Source organism: Carcharhinus amblyrhynchos, chromosome 9, assembly GCF_965287045.1.
Source record: "Carcharhinus amblyrhynchos chromosome 9, sCarAmb.v2.hapA, whole genome shotgun sequence".
Classification (NCBI taxonomy): domain Eukaryota; kingdom Metazoa; phylum Chordata; class Chondrichthyes; order Carcharhiniformes; family Carcharhinidae; genus Carcharhinus; species Carcharhinus amblyrhynchos.
This window is the reverse complement of record NC_137332.1, coordinates 41,803,086-41,826,284: the sequence shown is the minus strand read 5'-3', so window position 1 is coordinate 41,826,284 and position 23,199 is coordinate 41,803,086. Positions and strand designations below refer to the sequence as shown.

Genomic DNA, 23,199 nt, shown 5'->3' with positions numbered 1-23,199 from the left:
ATCACTGTTTAAAAATAAGAGGTTGCTTGTTTAAGACAGAGATGAGGAGAAATGTTTTCTCTTAGAGAGTTGAGAATCTCTGGAACTCTTTTTCTCAAAAGGCAGTGGAAGCAGAATCTGAATATTTTTATTCAGAGTGAGATAGATTATTGATTAGCAAAGGGGCTATCTGGGGTAGGCAGGAACATGGGGTTGAAGGTACAATCAGATCAGCCATGATATTATTGAATGGTGGAGCAGTTTTGAGGGGCTGAACGGCCTATTCCAGCTCTTGATTTATATGCTTGTATATAAGCATATGCCGGCTGCATGTACATCAAAAGGCAGGTAGTCCTAGAAGTCTTCTCTACATCACTTTGCCTGATTTCCTTCTCCTCCACTGGCAAAATAAAGAGATATTTTTACAAACCAATACCCTTTCCACTACCTTTATTCCAAAAAGGACTTTGCCAATGATCATCACTTGTGCAAATAAGTTAGCATGAAATGTGAACTACTTTTCCAGTTTGATTGTCATTGCCATGAATAATAAGTCAAAACATTTCACATTACACTTTAATTTAATTTAATATTCTACTAGCCACCCTCCTGTTTGGTATTATCTGGATGTCTAACTATTCATTTTTATCATCTATTCTTGTGTTACTAAGTGTCATGAGAGAGCAATGATCTTTGGAAATAGCTGACATATTGTGCTATACTGTTGTGGTCTGAGATGGCAGTTTACTCTTACAATAGAGCTACTGCTGGCTCTATCTCTGGATCTTGTTCCTGGGCATCATGCCATTACCTCTCATGTTTCACTAGTGTATTTCTGACAAGGCTGGAGGCTTGGCACATATTACAGTGCTAAGAGACAGCAATGTCAAGCAGGCTGACTCAAAAGAGTTGCCATTTCTGTAGCCCTGTTGATCAGTAGGTTATCTGGTCAAATGGCAACTAACAAATCCTGCAGGACCTGCAATATAGCAGTTGCCAGGGTCTGAAATTCACAATCTGTACTGCACTTGAGTTAGTCCTCTATTACCTCTGCAACTCATGTTTTCTTGGATTTGGAAGGGCTAATTTACCTCTGCTCATTCCTTAGCAAGTGAATGATCATGAGCTACATAACCTTGGCCTTGAAGTGGGTGAGAGGTTTGAAGGTGGGGAGGTCTCCTGCAATGGCCTTCCTTTGGTGGACATTCTGTTCCAATAAGAACCAGGTTGTAGTTGAGGAGGACAGCTGTCAAGTAATACAAGAGTTAAAGGAATAGATGTGGAAATATGAGAGTATTATAGTGAAGGAAGGCGGCTCTAAGGAATTTGTGGCTCAGTGCTGGATAAGGAGTTAGAGGCACCCTTAAACAGAGAGTAATGTAAAGGAATTGTTGTGTATGTGCTGTTTTGAGAGGGTGAGGAGGGTGTTGATGAAAGCACTTTTTTTCTTAGTATATTGTCAGAATGTTGGTTGTTGCATGAATGGTTACAGTAAATAATCCTGTCCAATTTAGGAATCACTATTTAAAAGAAAAATACCTCTAAGATTTCTTTTTAATTTTTAAATTTTATTGTCGTCATAACAAATCTTTATCAGGTGGTTGCTGCTAAAATGTCTGCAGACGAGTGAGTGGCATAAAGGGCTTCAGTTACCTTCTAATAGGATGTTCCATGATTACATAGTTGATTCCACGGCTCCCGAGAAAGATTCTGAGGCATAGAGAGTGAGAAAAAGTGACCTGGCCTGCTACTGATGTGCAGTGTAGCTGTTGACTTGAATGCCATTCTTGTTTGACAGAGTTGCAAATTCATTTGAAATAAAACAAGTGTGTTAATGATCTGTTCAAAAAGGGACTGAAGAACGAAGTGCAATTGCACTAAATATTCATTTCAATAAAACATCAGAGAGAGCAAATTCATAGAAATAATTATTTCTGTGTGCATGTCATAAATTGTTTCATTGTGCTTACTGCCATCACCCTTATTGACAATTTGGAAGGATAGTTTCATCATGAATCTCCAATTCAATTGAAATGAACAGAAACAGCAGGGAACCTCCTATATCTTATTGGATTAGGTACTGAAGGGATAATGGAAAAATTAGCTAGCATCATTACAGGAATCCATAGCTGCTGTTCAGGGAGTCCACTCCACTAAGTTACACTAACCATTTGAAATGTTTACATTAATTATTTTTTCAGAATCAATGGGGAGCCATCTTTTGGCCACATTCGCAACAAATATAAACAGTGACATGGGCACACAATCTCATGAGAGCCTGCAAACGAGATTCTCGCCGGCGAGACCTTGTTTCCTGATTTTCACCTCCCCCCACCATTGGTGTAACTTTTAATAAATTTAAATACCATTAATCAGATGCCCTGCCACATGACCCTCCTCACTAAATATTCAAACCTCACTAATCTGAAATGAAGTTGGCAAGGTTTACAACAGCTTCAGAAGAACGGGATTCAGTCAAGGGGATTCTGCCAGGAGTGCCAATGTAAGTATAAGGGGAGAGGGACATGCCCAGTCAATGCTCTGGCACTGCCCCCTGGCACATGTTGACAATGCCTTCTGACAGAGATTTCCAGTGAAGGGAGGGTGGCCTGCCAGTGAAGGAGGAGACAGATCTTCCCAGTGAAGGGGAAGGGAACTTGTCAGTAAAGGAAAGGGGGAGGCCTGCCAGTGAGGGGGAGAATGCCTACGATACTTTCATGGCAGTAGAGGAGAGGGAGGAAGAAAGTCTTAGATATATGTGTGGTTGGAGTGGGTGGGAGGACCCCCCCTACCCCCCCACTACTTGTATGACCAACGCCTGTGTGGGGAGGGGTCCTCCATGTCCATGGGATGCAATGTGTGTAGTGGGGGAAGTTAAAAGTTTAACCAGTGCTGAATGGGACCTCCAGGCAATCCATTTAGTTTAGAAGTTTGTGATGCATAGCTATCAGTCTTTGTCATAGGCTGGGTCCATGAAGTAGACATTTGTGCCCACTGTAGCAGGGCTAAGATGTGAGCTTATACACTGGCAAACTAGTCTTGGGCTATCTTTTGCCACTGCCCTTACACCTGCGTGTTTATGCATGCTGAATTGTTCTGCACAGGGCCTTCTAACTAATACATAAACTCTGTGGAGCGCTGATCTTTGAGCTGATACGTGCTCAGTAGAATTATACCTTCAGGACAACAATTTGTTTCTTCCTCTTTTGTAACTAGGTAAGGAACTTGAAAACAGAATGGAAAAACAATCTGTGAGAAGTGTAAGCAAAGATATAACGGTGATATAAAGAAGAATTGTTTTATTATGCAGAGCTTGTAAAGAAGCGATTTCAACAAAGGAAAAGAAGGGTAAGATGGCCATGTTCACTGAGGAACATGTCACACAGCCCCTGTTAACTATGATACTTCTGACGAACTCTGTGCCTAATCATTTCAAAGCAATCTTATTCAAAGAGCACAGGGCTTGTGACCACGCTGACACTTTGGTTAAGAAAGCCCACCAATGCCTCTACTTTCTCAAAAGGCTAAGGAAATTTGGCATGCCAACAATGATTCTCACCAACTTTTACAGATGCACCATAGAAAGCGTGCTTTCTGATTGTATCACTACTTGGTATGTCTCTTGCTCTGTCCAAAACCGCAAAAAACTACAAGCGGTCATGAATGAAGCTTGGTCCATCACTCAGACCAGCCTCCCATCCATTGACTCTGTCTACGCTTACCACTACTTCAGAAAAGCAGCCAGCATAATCAAGGCTCCTGTGCACTCTGGACATATTCTCTTCCACCTTCTTCCTTTGGGCAAAAGAAGTCTGATGACATGCACCAACTGATTCAAGATCAGCTTCTTCCCTGCTGCTCTCAGACTTTTGAATGGACCTGCCTCTTATTAAGTTGATCTTTCTCAACACCCTAGCTATGATTGTAATATTACATTCTGCATTCTCTCCTTCTCTATGTATGGTATGCTTTGTCTGTATAGCGCATAAGAAACAATACTTTTCATCATATACTAACACATGCGACAATAATAAATCAAATCAAATCAAATCAAAAGGAGTATGGACCCTCCTTCTGTCCTCCTCTGTTCCTAGGTATTGTCCTCATGAATAAGAGACTATATTAACGTGTGGCCTGGTGAAAGATTGTGAAGGTGGGTGCGGGTGTATGTATTGGGCTAAAATTATGTGAATAGTATTTGAAATATGCTACAACTGTAAGAAAGTGAGGGAAGCCGTTTTAGGAAAGTAACAGATACAGAGAGTACAAATGACAACACAAGGCAGTTCCGTGGTATCTTCTGTTATGATTGCAGGGAGTGATATGAAGCAGGAGAATAACTTTTTTGTTTCTGTCTTCACGGAGGAGGACGTGAATAATTTGCCGGGTGTTAGCGATGGAAAGGTGGTAGGACTGGAGGGTCTTAATGACATTACTGTTACTAGAGAGGTGGTGCTCGACAGACTGGAGGGGCTGATTGTGGACAAGTCCCCAGGACCGGATGGAATGCATCCCAGGGTTCTGAAAGAAATGGCGGAGGTTATAGTGGATGCCTTGGTGGTTATTTTCCAGACGTCGCTGGATTCCGGGGAAGTGCCGGAAGATTGGAAAACGGCTAATGTTACGCCGTTGTTTAAGAAGGGTGCCAGGCAAAAGGCGGGGAATTATAGGCCGGTTAGTTTAACGTCTGTGGTAGGTAAAATGTTAGAATCCGTCATTAAGGAGGAAATTGCGAGGCATCTTGAAGGGAATTGCTTGATAGAGCAGACGCAACACGGTTTCATTAAAGGGAAGTCGTGTCTGACAAATTTACTGGAGTTCTATGAGGATGTGTCTAGGGCAGTGGATAGAGGAGAGCCGGTGGATGTGGTCTTTCTGGATTTTCAGAAGGCGTTTGACAAGGTACCTCACAAGAGGTTATTGCAGAAGGTCAGGGGACATGGAGTTGGGGGTAGGGTGTTAGCGTGGATAGAGGATTGGTTGTCAAATAGGAGGCAGAGAGTGGGGGTCAATGGGTGCTATTCGGATTGGCGGTTGGTGACTAGTGGGGTGCCCCAGGGGTCGGTGCTGGGGCCTCAGCTATTTACCATTTATACAGATGATCTGGAGGAGGGAACCGAGTGCAGGGTGTCGAAATTTGCTGATGACACCAAGATTGGGGGAAAGGCAAATTGTGCGGAGGGTGTGGAGAGTCTGCAGAAGGATCTAGATAGGCTGGGCGAATGGGCCAGGAAATGGCAAATGGAATTTAATGTTGGCAAGTGCGAGGTGGTCCACTTTGGTAGGAAGAATAGGAAGAATGGTAGGAAGGACTATTACTTACGTGGCGAAAAACTGCAGCAGGCGACGGTGCAGAGGGACCTCGGGGTCCTTGTGCATGAGTCGCAAAAACCCAGCTTGCAGGTGCAGCAGGTGGTCAGGAAGGCGAATGGGATGCTGGCCTTCATAGCGAGGGGGATTGAATATAAAAGTAGGGAGGTCTTGCTGCAGCTGTATAGGGCATTGGTGAGGCCGCAGCTGGAGTACTGTGTGCAGTTTTGGGCGCCGCACCTGCGCAAGGATATTTTGGCCCTGGAGGGAGTGCAGAGGAGGTTTACTAGGCTGATACCGGAGTTGAGGGGATTGAGCTATGAGGAGAGGCTGAATAAACTAGACTTGTACTCGTTAGAGTTTAGAAGAATGAGGGGAGATCTCATTGAGACGTATAAGATAATGAATGGGATGGACAGGATAGAGGTGGAGAGACTCTTCCCGCTCAAAAAAGACAGTAGGACTAGGGGGCACAGCCTCAAGATAAAGGGGAGGCGGTTTAGAACGGAGTTGAGGAGGAACTTCTTCACTCAAAGGGTGGTGAATCTCTGGAATTCTCTGCCCGTTGAAGTGGTGGAGGCTGCCTCGCTAAATATTTTTAAGAAGCGGGTTGATGGGTTCTTGATAAGAGAGGGGATTAAGGGTTATGGGGAGAGGGCGGGAAAGTGGAACTGAGCCACGACAGATCAGCCATGATCTTACTGAATGGCGGGGCAGGCTCGAAGGGCTAGATGGCCTACTCCTGCTCCTATTTCTTATGTTCTTATGTTCTTAAAGTGAAGGCAGGTTAGATCATTGAATTCCTTGTGATATTACAGTCAGGTCTTGCGGTCCTAGTATTAGCCTGCTCTTTCAAATCTTCCAGATACTGCCTTGGTATTCTTCTACCATTGACTTTTTAAAAAATTAATTGGGTGCTGTTGGCTGGCCAGCACTTATTGTCTATTCCTTGTTTTCCGACGGCAGTAGAGAGTCAACCACATTTCTGTGGCTTTGGAGTCACATGTAGGCCAGACCAGGTAAGGATGGCAGATTTCCTTCCCTAAAGGACCAGATGGGTTTTTCTGACAATCATCAGTGGTTTTATGGCCATCAGTCAATTGTTTACTCCAGAAATTTTTTATTGAATTAAAATTCCATCGTCTGCCACGGTGGGATTCGAACTCAGATCTCCAGAACATTAGCTGAATTTCTGGATTAACAATCTAGTGATAATACTATTAGGCCATCACCTCCCCAAACTAGAAACAGTACCTCCACCCACCCCTCCTGGTCAAATCCTCCAAAGGGAACACCAGAATGCTGGCTGAAAATTTAAGCTTCTTTGCAGAACTGTTCTAGCTCTTATCTTCAATTAACAGCAATAGTTTAAAACAGTCCAAAGTGCAGCTGCCCCTTTAACTTAAAAATTTTCCATACAAAATACAGGTTAACCACATTGTTGCAATGAAGAACAAAACAAGACTTGTTTTATTCTCTGGTTTGTCTTGATCCTTCTTGATGGAAGTTCGAACATCAAATCACAGTTTGAATTTTAACTAGTTTGGGGCAAGAAACACTGGGGTTGTTTCACTGACTGTCATTTCATTGATTCCAGTGGAATTAAATTTATGGGGCGACTTTCTATTCAACCAGATTACCACCCAGACAGTGAAAGTGAAAATTTTCTGTATGGGATACTCGACACCATGTTGCTGTGCATGGAAAATTATAGTTGCTTCGTTTTCTGAAAAAGCGCTTCAAATTCCACCCTCTGAGTATACACAATAAATATATTTTCATTTTGTTTGTGGTTCTATATTCAGCATTTTTTCAATTACATTGAATTTAAAATTCCATTGATGTTTTCACTTTTCTATCACTAGAATAGTAAACATTTAGGCAAAAGCGCGAGTTAATATTGGAAATCCATTATATTAACCTTGGCTCTATATCTGAGGGAAGGTAGCATTTAATATGGAGGAGCAGTAAACTGGGAATATAAGCTTGAACCACTCTAGAGTGGCTCTAGAGTTACTTTGCAACAGTCTTCATGGTGGATGACACCAGTGGGATGCCAGAGCTCCGGGAGAGTCAGGGGCATATGAGTCTAGTGGCCATCACTAAGGAGAAGGTTCTGGGGAAACTGAAAGGTCTGAAGGTGGATAAATCACCTGGACTGGATGGTCTACACCACAGGGTTCTAAAAGAGATAGCTGAGGAAATTGTGGAGGCATTGGTGGTGATCTTTCAGGAATCACTGGCGGCAGGGAGGATACCAGAAGACCGGAAAGGAGCTAATATAGTATTGCTGTTTAAGAAGGGAGGGAGGCAGCAGATGGGAAATTATAGGCCAATTAGCCTGACTTCAGTCATTGGCAAGATGTTAAATGAGATTGCAGAGCACTTGGAAGTGCATGATAAAGTAGGACTGAGTCAACATGGCTTTGTCAAGGGGAGATCATGTCTGACAAATCTGTTAGAATTATTTGAGGAGGTAACAAGGAAGTTATATAAAGGAGAACCTGTGGATGTGATTTATTTAGATTTCCAGAAGGCCTTTGACAAGGTGCTGGAGAGGAGACTGTTAAATAAGTGTCCATGGTGTTAAAAGTAAGATCCTGACATGGATAGAGGATTGGCTAACTGGCAGAAGGTAGTGAGTGGGGATAAAGGTGTCTTTTTCAGGATGGCAGCCAGTGATTAGTAATGTGCCTCAGGGATCAGTGCTGGGACCACAACTTTTCACAATATACATTAACGATTTGGAGGAAAGAACTGAAGGCACTGTTACTAAGTTTGCAGATAATACAATATATGCAGAGGGACAGGTAGTATTGAGGAAGCAGGAGGGCTGCAGAAAGACTTGGACAGGTTAGGAGAGTGGGCAAAGAAGTGACAGATGAAATACAATGTGAAAAAGTGTGAGGTTATCCACTTTGGAAGGAGGAATGGAGGTATAGACTATTTTTTAAATGGAAAAATGCTTAGGAAATCAGAAATGCAAAGGGAGTCATTGTTCAAGGTTCCCTTAAGATTAATGTGCAGGTTCAGTCAGCAGTTGGGAGGCAAATACAATATTAGCATTCATGTCAAGAGAGCTAGAGTACAAGAGCAGTGATGTACTTCTATGGCTGTATAAGAACATAAGAACATAAGAACATAAGAAATAGGAGCAGGAGTAGGCCATCTAGCCCTTCGAGCCTGCCCCGCCATTCAATAAGATCATGGCTGATCTGTCGTGGCTCAGTTCCACTTTCCCGCCCTCTCCCCATAACCCTTAATCCCCTCTCTTATCAAAAACCCATCAACCCGCTTCTTAAAAATATTTAGCGAGGCAGCCTCCACCACTTCAACGGGCAGAGAATTCCAGAGATTCACCACCCTTTGAGTGAAGAAGTTCCTCCTCAACTCCGTTCTAAACCGCCTCCCCTTTATCTTGAGGCTGTGCCCCCTAGTCCTACTGTCTTTTTTGAGCGGGAAGAGTCTCTCCACCTCTATCCTATCCATCCCATTCATCATCTTATACGTCTCAATGAGATCTCCCCTCATTCTTCTAAACTCTAACGAGTACAAGCCTAGTTTATTCAGCCTCTCCTCATAGCTCAATCCCCTCAACTCCGGCATCAGCCTAGTAAACCTCCTCTGCACTCCCTCCAGGGCCAAAATATCCTTGCGCAGGTGTGGCGCCCAAAACTGCACACAGTACTCCAGCTGCGGCCTCACCAATGCCCTATACAGCTGCAGCAAGACCTCCCTACTTTTATATTCAATCCCCCTCGCTATGAAGGCCAGCATCCCATTCGCCTTCCTGACCACCTGCTGCACCTGCAAGCTGGGTTTTTGCGACTCATGCACAAGGACCCCGAGGTCCCTCTGCACCGTCGCCTGCTGCAGTTTTTCGCCCCGTAAGTAATAGTCCTTCCTACCATTCTTCCTACCAAAGTGGACCACCTCACACTTGCCAACATTAAATTCCATTTGCCATTTCCTGGCCCATTCGCCCAGCCTATCTAGATCCTTCTGCAGACTCTCCACACCCTCCGCACAATTTGCCGTTCCCCCAATCTTGGTGTCATCAGCAAATTTCGACACCCTACACTCGGTTCCCTCCTCCAGATCATCTATATAAATGGTAAATAGCTGAGGCCCCAGCACTGACCCCTGGGGCACCCCACTAGTCACCATCCGCCAATCCGAATAGCACCCATTGACCCCCACTCTCTGCCTCCTATTTGACAACCAATCCTCTATCCACGCTAACACCCTACCCCCAACTCCATGTCCCCTGACCTTCTGCAATAACCTCTTGTGAGGTACCTTGTCAAAGGCCTTCTGAAAATCCAGAAAGACCACATCCACCGGCTCTCCTCTATCCACTGCCCTAGACACATCCTCATAGAACTCCAGTAAATTTGTCAGACACGACTTCCCTTTAATGAAACCGTGTTGCGTCCGCCCTATCAAGCAATTCCCTTCAAGATGCCTCGCAATTTCCTGCTTAATGACAGATTCTAACATTTTACCTACCACAGACGTTAAACTAACCGGCCTATAATTCCCCGCCTTTTGCCTGGGCTCTGGTCGGACACCATTTGGGCTATTGTGAGCAGTTTTAGGCCCCATATCTAAGGAAGGATGTGCTGGCCTTGGAAAGGGTCCAGAGGAAGTTCACAGAATGGTCCCTGGAATGAAGAGCTTGTCATATGAGGAACGGTTGAGGACTCTGTGTCTGTACTGGTTGGAGTGTAGAAGGATGAGGGGGGACCTTATTGAAACTTACAGGATACTGCGAAGTCTGGATGGAGTGGACATGGAGAGGTTGTTTCCACTTGTAGGAAAAACTAGAGCCAGAGGGCACAATCTCAGACTAAAGGGACAATCCTTTAAAACAGAGATGAGGAGGAATTTCTTTAGCCAAGCAGTGGTGAAATCTGTGGAACTCTTTGCCATAGAAGGCTGTGAAGGCCAGGTCATTGAGTGTTTTTAAGACAGAGATCGATAGATTCTTAATACGGGGATTGGGGTTATGGGAAAAAGGCAGGAGAGTGGGGATGAGAAAAATATCAGCCATGATTGAATAGCGGAGCAGACTCGATGGGCCAAGTGGCCTAATTCTGTTCCGATGTCTTATGGTCTTATGGCATTCTGTTTCTGGATTAAGCAGTTGACTTTTGAAGATCATTCACATTCAAACTTAAAAGTACATAGAAAACATCCATTAACAAAGCATAATGGACAATATTTGAATAAACTAATGACAGAGATTTCAAGATTCTTGATGGGGTTATTAGTTTGATCTGAAAATCATAATCCTGACATGAATATCTATATTCTCTATACAATGTCAAAAAGCTTTTTATACTACCTGGCCCAGCCCACAGTATAATACGCCTGACACACATAATTCTTCCTGTGGTTAAAACAAGGATGTTTGGGGGTTTTGTTTGTGCCTGCATTGGTTACTTAAGGGCACAGCCTAGAGCCTTGGGACTTCATTCAACATTTTCATTCCTGCATCAGAAGGTTTTGAATTCAAAATTTCAGCATTTGAGTGCCTGATCTACACTGTCATTTCAGTGGAGTGTTTTGTTGTCTTTCAGATTGTATGTTAAGCCAAAAAGGGACGACCTGATCATTGTCCCCATTACTGTTTGTGGAACTTTGATTTGTGCAAATTGTCACATTTTTTACTATTCTATTGTGGGACGTGAACATTGCTGGCTAGCCAACTCTTTTTGCTGATCCCTAGTTGCCCTTGACTTTGCCATGATTGATACAACTGAATGTTTTGCTAGGCCATTTCAAAGGGCAGTTGAGAGACAATCACATTTCTATGAGTCTGGACTCACATGTAGACCAAGGAAGGTTTCCTTCCTAAAGGACATAATAACATTAATCGCACCTCAAAAGTAATTCATTAACTGAGAAGCAATTTGGGATATTGGGAGGATGTTAAAAGATGTGAGTTCTTCGGTGCTTCAAGTATTTTGGATATATCTGGCATCTAACATGTACAATAAATATTGGCCTAGCCCTTGATGCCCAGATCCAGTGAATGAATACATTTAAAAAGTCTCAGGGTGGAGACATCAGCATATTTGTTATTCTGATTTAGAATTTATCTACAAGTGGAGCAACTAAGAGTCTTTTCCAAAATTTTCAAACTCACAAATTCAAACACAACAAACCAGCTAATGAGAAAACCCATTCTCAGATTGTCCAGTCTTGAGTAAATGGGGCCAGTGGGCCAAAGCTTGGACATTTTTTATGTTAAAATGTCACTCAGCAGCTTCATGTTTAAAATCAGTTTGCTCCAAAGTCTGACGTTTCCTTTAAGATAACGTTATGCACTTATTTTACTTTATTTTAGCAATGTAATAACTGATTTTCCAATTAAAATTTATATTTATCCAAAGGCATACTGAGCATCAAGGCGCCGCACTAAGTGCATTGCTTCTACATGATAGGTCGGATATTTCTGCGTATAATCAATGCGCCTGACCTTTACACTGCACCAAAAAGAGCAAAATATGCATAGATTATAATTCCAGTAGATCTTATAACAGCGTCTTCTTCCGATAGTTCTCTATTTAAATAGAGAGAATGTTAACAACGGGATACTACCCTTACTACCACATCAAGAACGTCTTTAAAAGGTTTTCTGGTATGCAACGGTGGGGTAGTGATACGTATATGCACATTTTTGTGACATCTGCTATATAAACATATTCACGAATACATACCACACATGCAGTTGTTAGTACAATATGTGTGTCATCCACTGTACGATGTGCTCGCACATCCGCCGGCATAAATGTCAACAGTCTATACACGTGCACATGGTCACCCATTGCTACCCACCCCTTGGATTGCCTGCTTCCATTCTACGGTGGGAATGAACGTCACTTATATGCATGCATTCCCCGATAGGGAATTGGAGGTGGACTTTGTACACGTGTTCCCTGACGCATAGTGTAATTGAGATTCCTCAGTTACGATTACATTTTTATGTAACAATATAGCAGAAAAATCCGAAAGCCCCAAATTAAAAATGTCTTTTAACTGGCGGGCTAGTTAATTATTTACATTATTTTCATTATTTGTACCGCGTCTCTTCGAATAACTTCACCGAGGAATGTGAATGGCAGCTCTGATAGGGGGAGGCTGTTGAGTTAAATTGTATACAATTTATTAAAAGTAAATTCTTGGTAATATAACATTGCATATATTTTACAACAATACGTGATATACATACTGCACGTAATCTTTGCAGCCACACTCGGCTTTACAAAGGATATCCATCGAGAATCACCTTGTCAGAATGTACATTGTAGTAGTTATTTGCTTAAGTTAATAGGTTTCGTTACCCAACTTCTGCAAACGCAGAAAAAAAACAATCACATACAAAATGTACTGAAAGTGCAGTGTGGATTATACACTATGGTATTCACAATACATATAGCAGGCAAGAGCGAACGTGGAAAATAAGGATGTGTACCATACCTTTTATATTTTTAAATAAAAATAAACAACACACCTTGTCCATTGAATTATTAAATACGTGACTTACTTTTTTTGCAGAATGTTAAAGTACTTTAGGAAAAAAATGTCACAATTTGTACCCATAAAAATTGCCTGGTGTCTTAATTATTCCCAAAAATCTGAATTATTGTTCAGATGGAATAAATAATAACTTGTCCGTAAGAAATAGAAAACAAGAACCTGTGAATAGCTGCAACAAGTTTCATTATTATACGCAGACAATGGCCCAATTTTCGGCCAAACCATGAAAATATACAAAATAGTTATCCCCGGAAATGTACATTTTCAAAGATTTAAACCCTTCGACGTTCTATTTAAATTTCAACATAAGTGTATTTATGTCTTTTGCCTTCTAATTTAGACAAACAAGCTTACCTATTTCTGTTTAAAATTGCAGTATCCCTCTTCGGGGATCCGAACTGCATTGTAAATTAAAAGTACCTCACTCTCCCGCTCAGTGCTGCTTCTTGTGTTCCGCTTGGAGCTCGGCTACATTGTACAGAACGGTGGCTGAATATATAACTAAAAGACAAGTTAACATGCAGTTCACTGGAAAAGGGATGCTACCGTTCCAACAGAAATAAATCTTGGTCCTCTTAGATTTTTCCATTACAAAAACATGTTTTTCCCCCCATAAAGCTCGAAAAGCTGAAGCTTTTACAATATTTACATGTACCTCAATTTAAAGATAAAATTAAATTCTTTAAATTTAAATTCTCTCGTCTTTAAACAGAAGTCAATGAAAAATTCGGTAAGACTAATTTTTTAGAGTTAAATTCATAAGGACGGAAGTTTAGTATTGATGTGTACCTGAAAATTGTTAGAGATACAGAAAATTGAAAGAAAATCAAATGCTAAAGGATTCGGTAGTCAGAGGTAAAACAGTAACAGTCTGTGTTCCTTTCGCTGCAATTTTCCATTCTCCCAGACGCATCAGTTTTCTTTTTTTGCAAGGATATCACCGTTGTCCATTGACATCTGGAGGAAGTATAGAGTGACGGTGGTTTCCATGTCGTGACTCGAGATGATCGTGTTCTTCGCTTAGACTTTCCGGGCTTCCTGTTCCATCGAAACAGCTTCCACAGCTCGAGTCTGGAGACATCTCCTGGATGTCATCGCTGGCCAGCCTGGTACTGTCCGCCTCTTTGATCTGCAAGCCCCGCTGCTCACCCTCCTGCTCCTGGTCGCTCAGCAGTTTGGCCAAGAAATTGATGTATTTCATGGCCAGACGTAGGATCTCGTTCTTGCTCAGCTTCTTGTCGGGCGGATGGGTCGGGATGAGTTTGCGGAGTTCTGCGAAGGCCCCGTTGACATTCTGCTGCCTCCACCTCTCCCTGCTGTTTGTGAAGATTCGGCGGACGATTTTAGGCTGGGCGACACCTAGTAGTAAAAAAAATGAAACCAGCCGTGACTTGGTTCAATCGCACACTCTTACACACAGACTTGGTTCAATTGCACACACTTACATGCAGAGATTAGTGATTGAAGGGATTTTCAGAAGTTGATATGAACTTTATAAAAAGGTGTACAAGGAAAAGCAAACATCCTGCGTGCGGGGTGGGGGGTGGCGGGGGGAACATGCCTGTGTGTTTGCCTGTGCTTACACATCTATATAAAGAATCAAAACATGCATTACAGAATGACCTGTTGAAACACAGCACAGATAAGGAAATAAAATAGACTTTCACTGTGAGAAAGATTTTAGATAGTTTTTTTAATGAATGCAACTATTTATCTATGTGTCTTTAAATGTCTCCAACCATCTGTCTGACTGCTTTTGCAACATTTCCTTACGGCCTGTTATCTGGCCATTGTATCAGCACTCGAGCAGCGCTGCGTATGGTTTAAGATTTAGTTCATTCTCAAGGCTGTGCATACCGGTAGTGACCTCCACGTCGTAAGGAGCTGGTCTTCTTTTCACTCTGTTGTTGGAGAACATGTTGAAGGGTTCTGGATCACTGATGTCACCATTGCAACAAGAAAGAAAGATTTACGATGAAAATCCCGAATCCCAATTTACTGATCGATACTATCAGATACTGATACTGGCGTAAATACTCCGAGTGACAAAAATCTTACGGCACGAATTATTCCTTGGCTTGCAATAATTATCAAGCAAATAAAAAGAGCGAAAATCTCTCAGCATTGAGAATGAAAAGCCATTACATATTTTATCAATCCGAGATCATTTATAATAAATCAAATCGCAATCACGTGTTAAGCTGGAGCCCGAGTCACATCGATTTGCAATCCAATTTTCATTTGGTAACTATTACCTTTCTGCACACAATAAAATAAAATTCTTACAACACAAAGGCGGCTTTTCAGATGCAGCTCTTTCCTATAATGAGACTGACCTGTTTAATAGTGGCAGGGTCTGATACTGGGATGTGCTGTTATACAGCATCGCTCTGGCTGCAGGCAGAGGGAGGTGAGCTGCCGTTAACTGGACCATCCGATTCTCACTCACTGGACTCTGAAGAGTCAGAGGCACCGGGGGTCTTGACAACTCGGTGGTGGGCACTGAGTGAGTAAACGTGCCTTTCTGATCACTCTCATTTATAGGCTGGGCCCCTCTTTGCATCAGGTTTATGACTGGCACTTCCGATAGGGGATCAGGGGAGTCGTGACTGGTTTCCTTGGAAACCCCATCATTTGACGCAGATTGCGGCTCAGCCTGGAGCTGGTGTCCCTCAGTGGGTTGATCTGCAGGCTCGCTCGTGTTTTCCGCTTCCTCGCGGTCTGCTCTGTGTCTGGAAAAATCCTTCTGAACAGGACTCTGGTCATCGCTGCGATTTTCACCAAGATCCAAGCCGACCTTTTCCATCATCGTATCGAAAGTCGGAAGTCTTCACCGTCTTAACTGCGTTACCATTAGATATCAAAGGGATGGAGAAACGCTGGAACAACTTCATCTGCAAGAAATATTCCCCTAAGACCAAAATTTAAAAAAAACACACTTTAAGGACAAGAGGACTTCAGAATTAAATCAATTGCGCTAAAATGAAGTAAACTTTCTCAGGTGTATGAACCTCGTTCTCAAACTCACCTATGTACGCAAAACAATGAATAACACGAGTAACCGAGTCATTTCGAAATATATCCGGCCTTAATCAGGTTGTATTTACAGAACCAGTCCAAAATTCACCAAAACAAAACGGAAAATGCCAAAGAATCTCAGCAGGTCTGACAGCATCTGTGGACAGAGAACAGGGCCAACATTTCGAGTCTGGATGACCATTCATCAGAGCCACTCAGGGTCATCCAGGCTCGAACGTTATCTCTATTCTCCCTCCACAGACGCTGTCAGGCCTGCTGAGATTTTCTAGCATTGTTTCAGATTCCAGCATCCGCAGTATTTTGCTTTTATGTAAAATTCACCATCTATTTTCAACAGGCAAGTCAATGGAATATAAATATTAACAGATGTTAAATGCAAATTTATCTAAAAGTGGAATAAATAAATCGTATGTCAGGCGTGTTTCTCCGTGCAGTGTTGACCGGTTAAGTTGTGACGACAGACCCGCTCACTTGGCGTTCATGAAAATGGAGACTTAATGATCCAAAGCATGCACAAGATAGGCTGAAACAGTGTTCCAATATACAATGGACTACTGCATTCCTTACTCATCTTTCAGCTAAAGAAATCCCGCCAGTTTTTTTATATGTTGGTTTCATCCCATTAAGGAAAATATAATACTCTCCGTGGCGCCCATACTGTGTCGCTGATAACATTGAAGTCATGTTTTATTAAACAGTTAGAAAGAGTCTGTTTTTTTCGTTTTGTGTCAGCCTGCAGTGCAACTGAAGCCAAAGATTCACGAGTTGTTTTTTTTCGGTTGCTGCTGTTTGCACCACGCAGTTGAATCTTGCTGTGCTGAACTCACTGGGGAACTGGATTTCTTGTACTAGAGTCGACAGAGGCACCCCAGCACCTGCAGCATTCCACACTGCTTTATTCTTTCAAAATAGAGAGGGGGGAAAAGCCTCTTGGACGGATTAAGCATTTCGCAGTTTATGGAAAATCAACCGAGATACTTAAGACAGTTGATCAATTAAGGATTAGGTTTAAACACCCTCTAAATTCTAAAGCTGCAGGGCACATTGTAATCTTTTTTTCAATGAATTAAGCTCAGAAACGCACATATATTAGAAGATTGAAATTTAACCTTGAGATTACACTGTTGTACTGCACACAACGCATTTGAAATAAAACAAAACCAGGTTAGTAATGCGGTTTGCAATTCGCTGAGCTTTTAGTGTGTATCCTCTGAGAAATCGCCTTCCCTGAAATTAAAGTGAGAATTAAGCCAGCAATCCCACCTCCAAACAACCAATTCCTCCGTTTTGTTCGGGTTATTTAATAAAGGTGGAGTTTATCAAATTGGTGGCCGTTAATGCAAGAAAATATAATCAGCAGTGAGGTACTCCAGTTCTAAAAAAATGGAAACCAGCTTGTGTTCTTTCAATCCAGCGTTAAAATGAACAGTTCTGGGCTCCATAACGTATATCTTAAAGGCAGTCCAACAATGAGGCCTGAGCGAAATGGAAGGGACAAAATAAACACACGAGGACAATGGAACGAAATGAGGGCCGTTTGAACACACGTAGGCAGCCGGCCTCCATCTCTAATGTCTGTGTCACTGTCAGAATGTTTTGAAGCTTCGAGAGCAGGCGTTTGGTTTTTAAAGTGATCCATTTGCCCACTGTGTGCACAAAAGCCTGAATCCAAAACAATAGCAAACATATTTCGGCCCTTTCATTTTGCTCTGAATGTTGCCAGAAGCCTGCATTTTGGCTGCACTGCAAAAATAAAAAAAAATACACCTTTACATCAAGATCGCACCATAATGTCCTTAAAATTGCTTTCGCCCCTTTAAATAATTTGGTGGACCAAATTCCAAACACTGCTCCCAGCGAGTTCAGGGAGAGCGGGCAAATGGTTCCTTAAATTCTTGAAACGAATCCGAGCGAATGCAATCGGCTAATTTGTATCAAACACAACAGGAGCCGTTATTTTTTCTCTACCGGAATATGTATCCGTTGTTTGTTTCTTTTTTCATTCCCCACAAATTAATAACCATCTGGGATGGAGAATTTCTTTTCTTTCGCAAATTTTTCAGATAGGCAAGATGGCAATTGTGAAAGAAAAACTATTGGATCGTAACATTATGTTAGAGCGTCTTCATCCGTTTCTGTCACTGTGCTGGTATTTCCCTTGAAAAAAAATCATCTCGATTTATACAAATCAAATTAAAATATCATTAGCGATTGTATTATACACAATCCATTAAGCAATTCGAAAATGTCCCAAAAAGTCTCCTCACTCCTGGGATTATTGAAAACAATGCTCGCAGCCATTTCCATATTTTTTAATTTATCCCGCTGTTTTTTTAAAGGAGTGCTTTTATATTGCAATTATTTACACTCAGTTCGAAATCTGTTATATTTGGGCATTTGGAAATGCAGAAGAATAAAACACACCCTGAAGAGGTGACAATTAGAAATCTACTCACCATCCTTGTTTATTTGAAAAGTGTTAGCAGCCATTTTCAGCCCCCTCCATGGCTGATCTTTGTGCTGTAATAAGTTTCTTTGGCAGCTTATGCCTTGGAGAGTGGAGTAGATTTTACATCACGTTCGATTTCCTATTTAGTATGGAGAGCGGAACACTACAGCAATGTGGCCAGGCGAGATAAGAAACCAGCACTGGCCGCCCTGCCCAGATAAGACAGCCAAGCCATTATTTATGAAATGATTCATTATTATTTGGCAATTTTATCGAGGGAAAGCGGAAAAATATTGCATGGATATGCATAGGAATAACTTTGGAACGCAAGACATAAAAACCTTATATAGGGTTTTTGTGGCACTAAAAGACACTGCAGAATAGCAAAATGCTCCTGCCTGCCTACCTGAATTGTAATTTATATATTTTTTGTGGCAATTATTCCATATTTTTATTAAATTGGAAACACCTACTCAGCCCTTAATTAATTTTAATGACGAAGTCAATACAGCCAGAGGACTGTTCGTTTCTCTCTCTCTCGATGATAGAACCAAACAAAGCCACTGTTAAGGAAGGGCATTGAGTAAAATAGTTTCCCATGCTTCCTCGCCAGTTTGAAAATATAGACATTTCCTAGACAGGCATTTTACCATCAACAATGTTAAGGTCCGGTATGTTCTAAGTCTTAAGAGAAATGATTTTTATCAGGGATGTGATTGCACTATAATAGCCCAGGACAGATTTAAAATTGGGCAGAAGAGGGAAGGTGCCTTATCAAAATGTTCTTAAAAGATCTATACAAAGGCTGATTATTTGATTATATTTCAATTCTTAAAGTGGCATTTCGGGGCTAGAACTATTTTATTTTGAAAATAATAGTAAGATTTCCCTTTTTAAAATGAAGAACTATAAAATATATTGCATTTTAGTCCCCCGGTTTGTCATATACTGCATCAGGTCATCGAATAGAATTGAACATTGAAGAACAGTTAATTGATATCACAAATACAAATTAAATGCAAGTGAGAGATGAATCCACATGTTGGGGAAACACTGCAAAGACTGTGGCTCTAACGTTAAGATGCTAAATTTTTCCACAAAGGAGTAAGGCATGTTAGTTAAAGGGCGACACCCACGGGAGTTTGATCACTTGGTATAATTTATGCTGTCTCTTTTTTCCCTAGTAATAGGTTAACTGTAGATGTGCATCTGTAACTCTTGTAATCGTAAAAAAAAATTGGATGCGATCTCTATTGCCGAGGTTTCCTCGATCAACAGAACATTTTTTTAGTGCAATTAATGTCCTACACAAATAATTTACATAATTATTAACCCTTTTGATAATTACTCCTATGATAACCACATCCTAAAGAATACACGGTTCATGCAATATTTCGTGTACATTCAGCAGATGTGTTATCGAACCTAGTTCAAGTAAAAAGAATTGTAAAAATAGAAAAAATAAGTGGGATATTATGTTATGCCTAAAGGCTATACAACCAGTGCAGTTAACATTTTGCAATATTTTACTGTAGCAATCTCCTCTGAGTCCTAGATTCCTACAAAATATGGGGACGTTCATTATGTCCATTAATGGATAGACAATAATTTAGTTGATAAGCTTGGTTACCAAATTAATATGATTACTATTCAGTATTGACCGAAATCTTCGCCAATTAGATAGCCACGTTCTATAGTCTATCTGATCATTTCGATAGACTAGAGGTAAATGAGACAGTTTAGCACATTACGCTGCACTCCCCCTCCCATTCAGAGCTCTACGACGCCATATCACGCTCTTTGACTGATGTAAACTACATTGGAAATTTCATGTTGGTTTATCTGTACATTCATATTTTCTGCATGAGTAACTGAAGCAAAATACAAAGTAAAATAGATAGCTGTAAATACAGCTACAGCTTAGCTGGGCTTGTTCCAAAAAGTAATGAATAACTATGAGCCATAACTGTCTTGAATGTCTGGCAGGGTAACCTTATCGCAAACAGCTGTATTTGTAATACCCGAGGATGCCCGCGAAAAAAAAACTGGGACCAGAGTTAGAAATTCTGCTGAAAATTGGCAATAGCAGTTGGTGTGGTGCGAATGCTTCTGTGTTTGCTCTGTTGCTATTTTGCTGTGAACTTGTCCAGCTGACTAACTTTGGTTGACCATTCTAAATGTCACACACTTTGTCGCAAAACCTGGTAAAATCATGTGCAAATTAAGACGCCTATTTATAAGTGAGCGAAGGCAAGGCCGTTAGTAATTATTTACTGCAAACTATCACATTTTAATTTTGACTGAGTAACTCGGCACAACAGTTTACATATTTTTATTGTAGGAGGAGAGAATTCTAGTTTTGGACATTATGGCAATCATATTTTTCACGAAGTAGTTTAATTTTGTCTGTAAAATGCATAATGCAAATATGCAGATTGAGGGGCACGTGTAATTTAAATGGCGTATTGAAAATGTCCTGATATTCATAACTTGCATCTGCAATTTCCTTTATAACTTTCGGATTCGGAAATCCGAAAATAGCCAGATTACAGGCAGAATGAACCTGGATAATTGTAGTCATACTAGTTTAGTCTGCCCACCAACAATTTGCAGATTTGGCACTTTAGTAAAACGCCGTTCTTGAGAAGGAAAGTGCGAGAGCGATGAAATAGTTGTAAGTTTTCAAATAATCACTTATTGCCGGAGACGAACTAAATCAGGAAATGTGACTCGTATAAAGGATAATAGCATATTCCGCATATTCAAGGATGACTTATTTGCATGTCACATGTTTGATCTGTGTACGAAGTAATTAATATTAATGAAACAGTTCAGTTCGTCTTTTCTAGAGGCTTTTCGTTTGCGGTGAAGAAGAGGGTGACCTAAATGACAATATTTCCCATATAGGAAAATGAGTCAAGTCCCAAACCCAGCTAAATAATTTTATGATGACATTAATGGGAATTGGGAATTCCTTGTCCGAAATTATGTGCAACTTGTTAAGTTCCAGTCCAAACATAATTCGGTTGATTTCCACAAATTACCCCGCCTTCAATTATAAATCTCCCGCCCACCCATAGTCAAGAGCAGAAGAGGAAAAGGATAAATGCAGGAGTAGACATTTCAGTTCTTTAGGTCTGCTTTGTCATATAATAAAATCATGGCAGATCGTCTACCTTCTAGTGCCATCAGATCCCCATTCCATTATTAATAACTGATTTGATATAGAATCCCTACAGCGCAGAAGGACGCCATTCAACTCATAGAGTCTGCATCAACCACAATCCCATTCCGGCCCCATGCCTATAACTCCACGAATTTAGCTAACCCGCACATCTTTGGACTGTGGGAGGAAATTGGAGCACCCGGAAGAAACCCATGTAGACACGGGAGAATGTGCAAACTCCATATAGACAGGGACCAGGGTCCAATTTCCAGCCTCTGGTTGGAAGCAGCAGTGCTAACCACTATGCCACCATGCTGCCCCTATGATATCTCAACGACTCAGCATCTAGAGCTCCCTGAAGTGGGGAATTCAAAAGGTTCACAGCTTTTTGTATGGAGACGTTTCTCCTCAACACGGTCCTAATTTGTTGACCCCATATTTTGAGTCTGTGGCCCCTAATTCCTAAATTCGTGGAGAAGAGATTACACTGGAGAGCATTGCATGCTAAGTACATTCTATATCTTAACATTGCTGTTTGTTATACTTGGATAAACATTTTTGCCACTTTGCATAATATTATCTTTGTCTATTGTGTGCTTGCTTCAAAGCCTGATGCTTAAGTTCCCAGTCATGATCATACCAAATTTTATTTGAGCATTTTAGGCTAGTTATCTGAAAATAAACTTTAGCCCAATCGTTAAACTTGCCTATATCCCTCTGCAGATTATTTGTCTCCTCCTCAGAATTTGCTTTCTACCTATCTTTGTATCATCAGCAAATTTGGCTACAATGCCAAAGTCATCCAAGTCATTATTACAGATCATAAATAATTGAGAAGTCAGCACTGATCTATTTCCCACTAGTTACAGTTTGCTAACCTGAAAATAATCCATTTATCCTGACTCTCTTTTCTGTTGATCAGTCATTTCTCTATCCATGATAAAATGTCACTTCCAACACTCTGAGCGTTTATTAAAAATAATAGTTCTGATGAAAAGTAGTGGATTGGCAGTGAAGGGAGTGAATGTTTTTGGATGGGGCCCCCAATCAAGTGGGCTGCTTTGTCCAGGTTGGTGTCAAGCTTCTGGACTGTTGTTGAAGAATGTTCTAGTTGAAGATCAAGAGCCTCAGGACGTTCCTGGGAATTAATAGATTCCTATCAGTCATCCAACAAATTTTAAGGCTCACCTTGTCACTTACGTTGGAGCTATTAGGGATCTTCCGCGACTGTCGGTATCGCCTGTTGTATGTCTATTTATGTTTATTGATGTCTCCTTTTACATCCACAGGCGTAACAGGTCCACCTTGTTGGCCAACAAGGTGCATACACGCGGTGCGTCGTGCGAGGGTTGCTCTTAGATGTTGCTTCAAGAGTTGCCTAGTGCTTCACGTCCGTTAGTGTACGCTTAATCTGGACCAATTGACGGGCAGCACGTTAGCTCAGTGACTATCACTGTCTGCTGTACAGTTACAGGGACCCAGATTGGATCTCCAGCTTGGATCAATGTCTGTGGGAGTTTACACATTCTCCCCGTGCTTGCGTGGGTTTTCTCCGGGTGCTCCGGTTTCTTCCCACATCCCAAAAACATGCTTTTTAGGCTGATTGGTGTCAGTAAATTGTCCCTGAATTGGATTTCCCTTAATCTGGCATACATATAATTCCCTTTATTGTGGAGTTCCACTAGAGGTAGACAAAAACGTCGACGATCGA

At 41.4% G+C, this 23,199-nt stretch overlaps 1 protein-coding gene across 1 annotated transcript; it reads right to left on the bottom strand.

Annotated features, from left to right (window-relative positions):
• Positions 1–12,438: 12,438 nt before the first annotated feature.
• Positions 12,439–18,420, bottom strand: tal1 (T-cell acute lymphocytic leukemia 1). Its single transcript, XM_080196566.1, has 4 exons — positions 18,330–18,420; positions 15,171–15,745; positions 14,692–14,771; positions 12,439–14,193 (listed from the first exon to the last, which is right to left on the bottom strand). The coding sequence occupies exons 2-4, from the start codon at positions 15,641–15,643 to the stop codon at positions 13,772–13,774; spliced, it is 975 nt and encodes a 324-aa protein (XP_080052692.1). The 5' UTR covers positions 15,644–15,745; positions 18,330–18,420; the 3' UTR covers positions 12,439–13,771.
• Between the last annotated feature and the right edge of the window lie 4,779 nt (positions 18,421–23,199).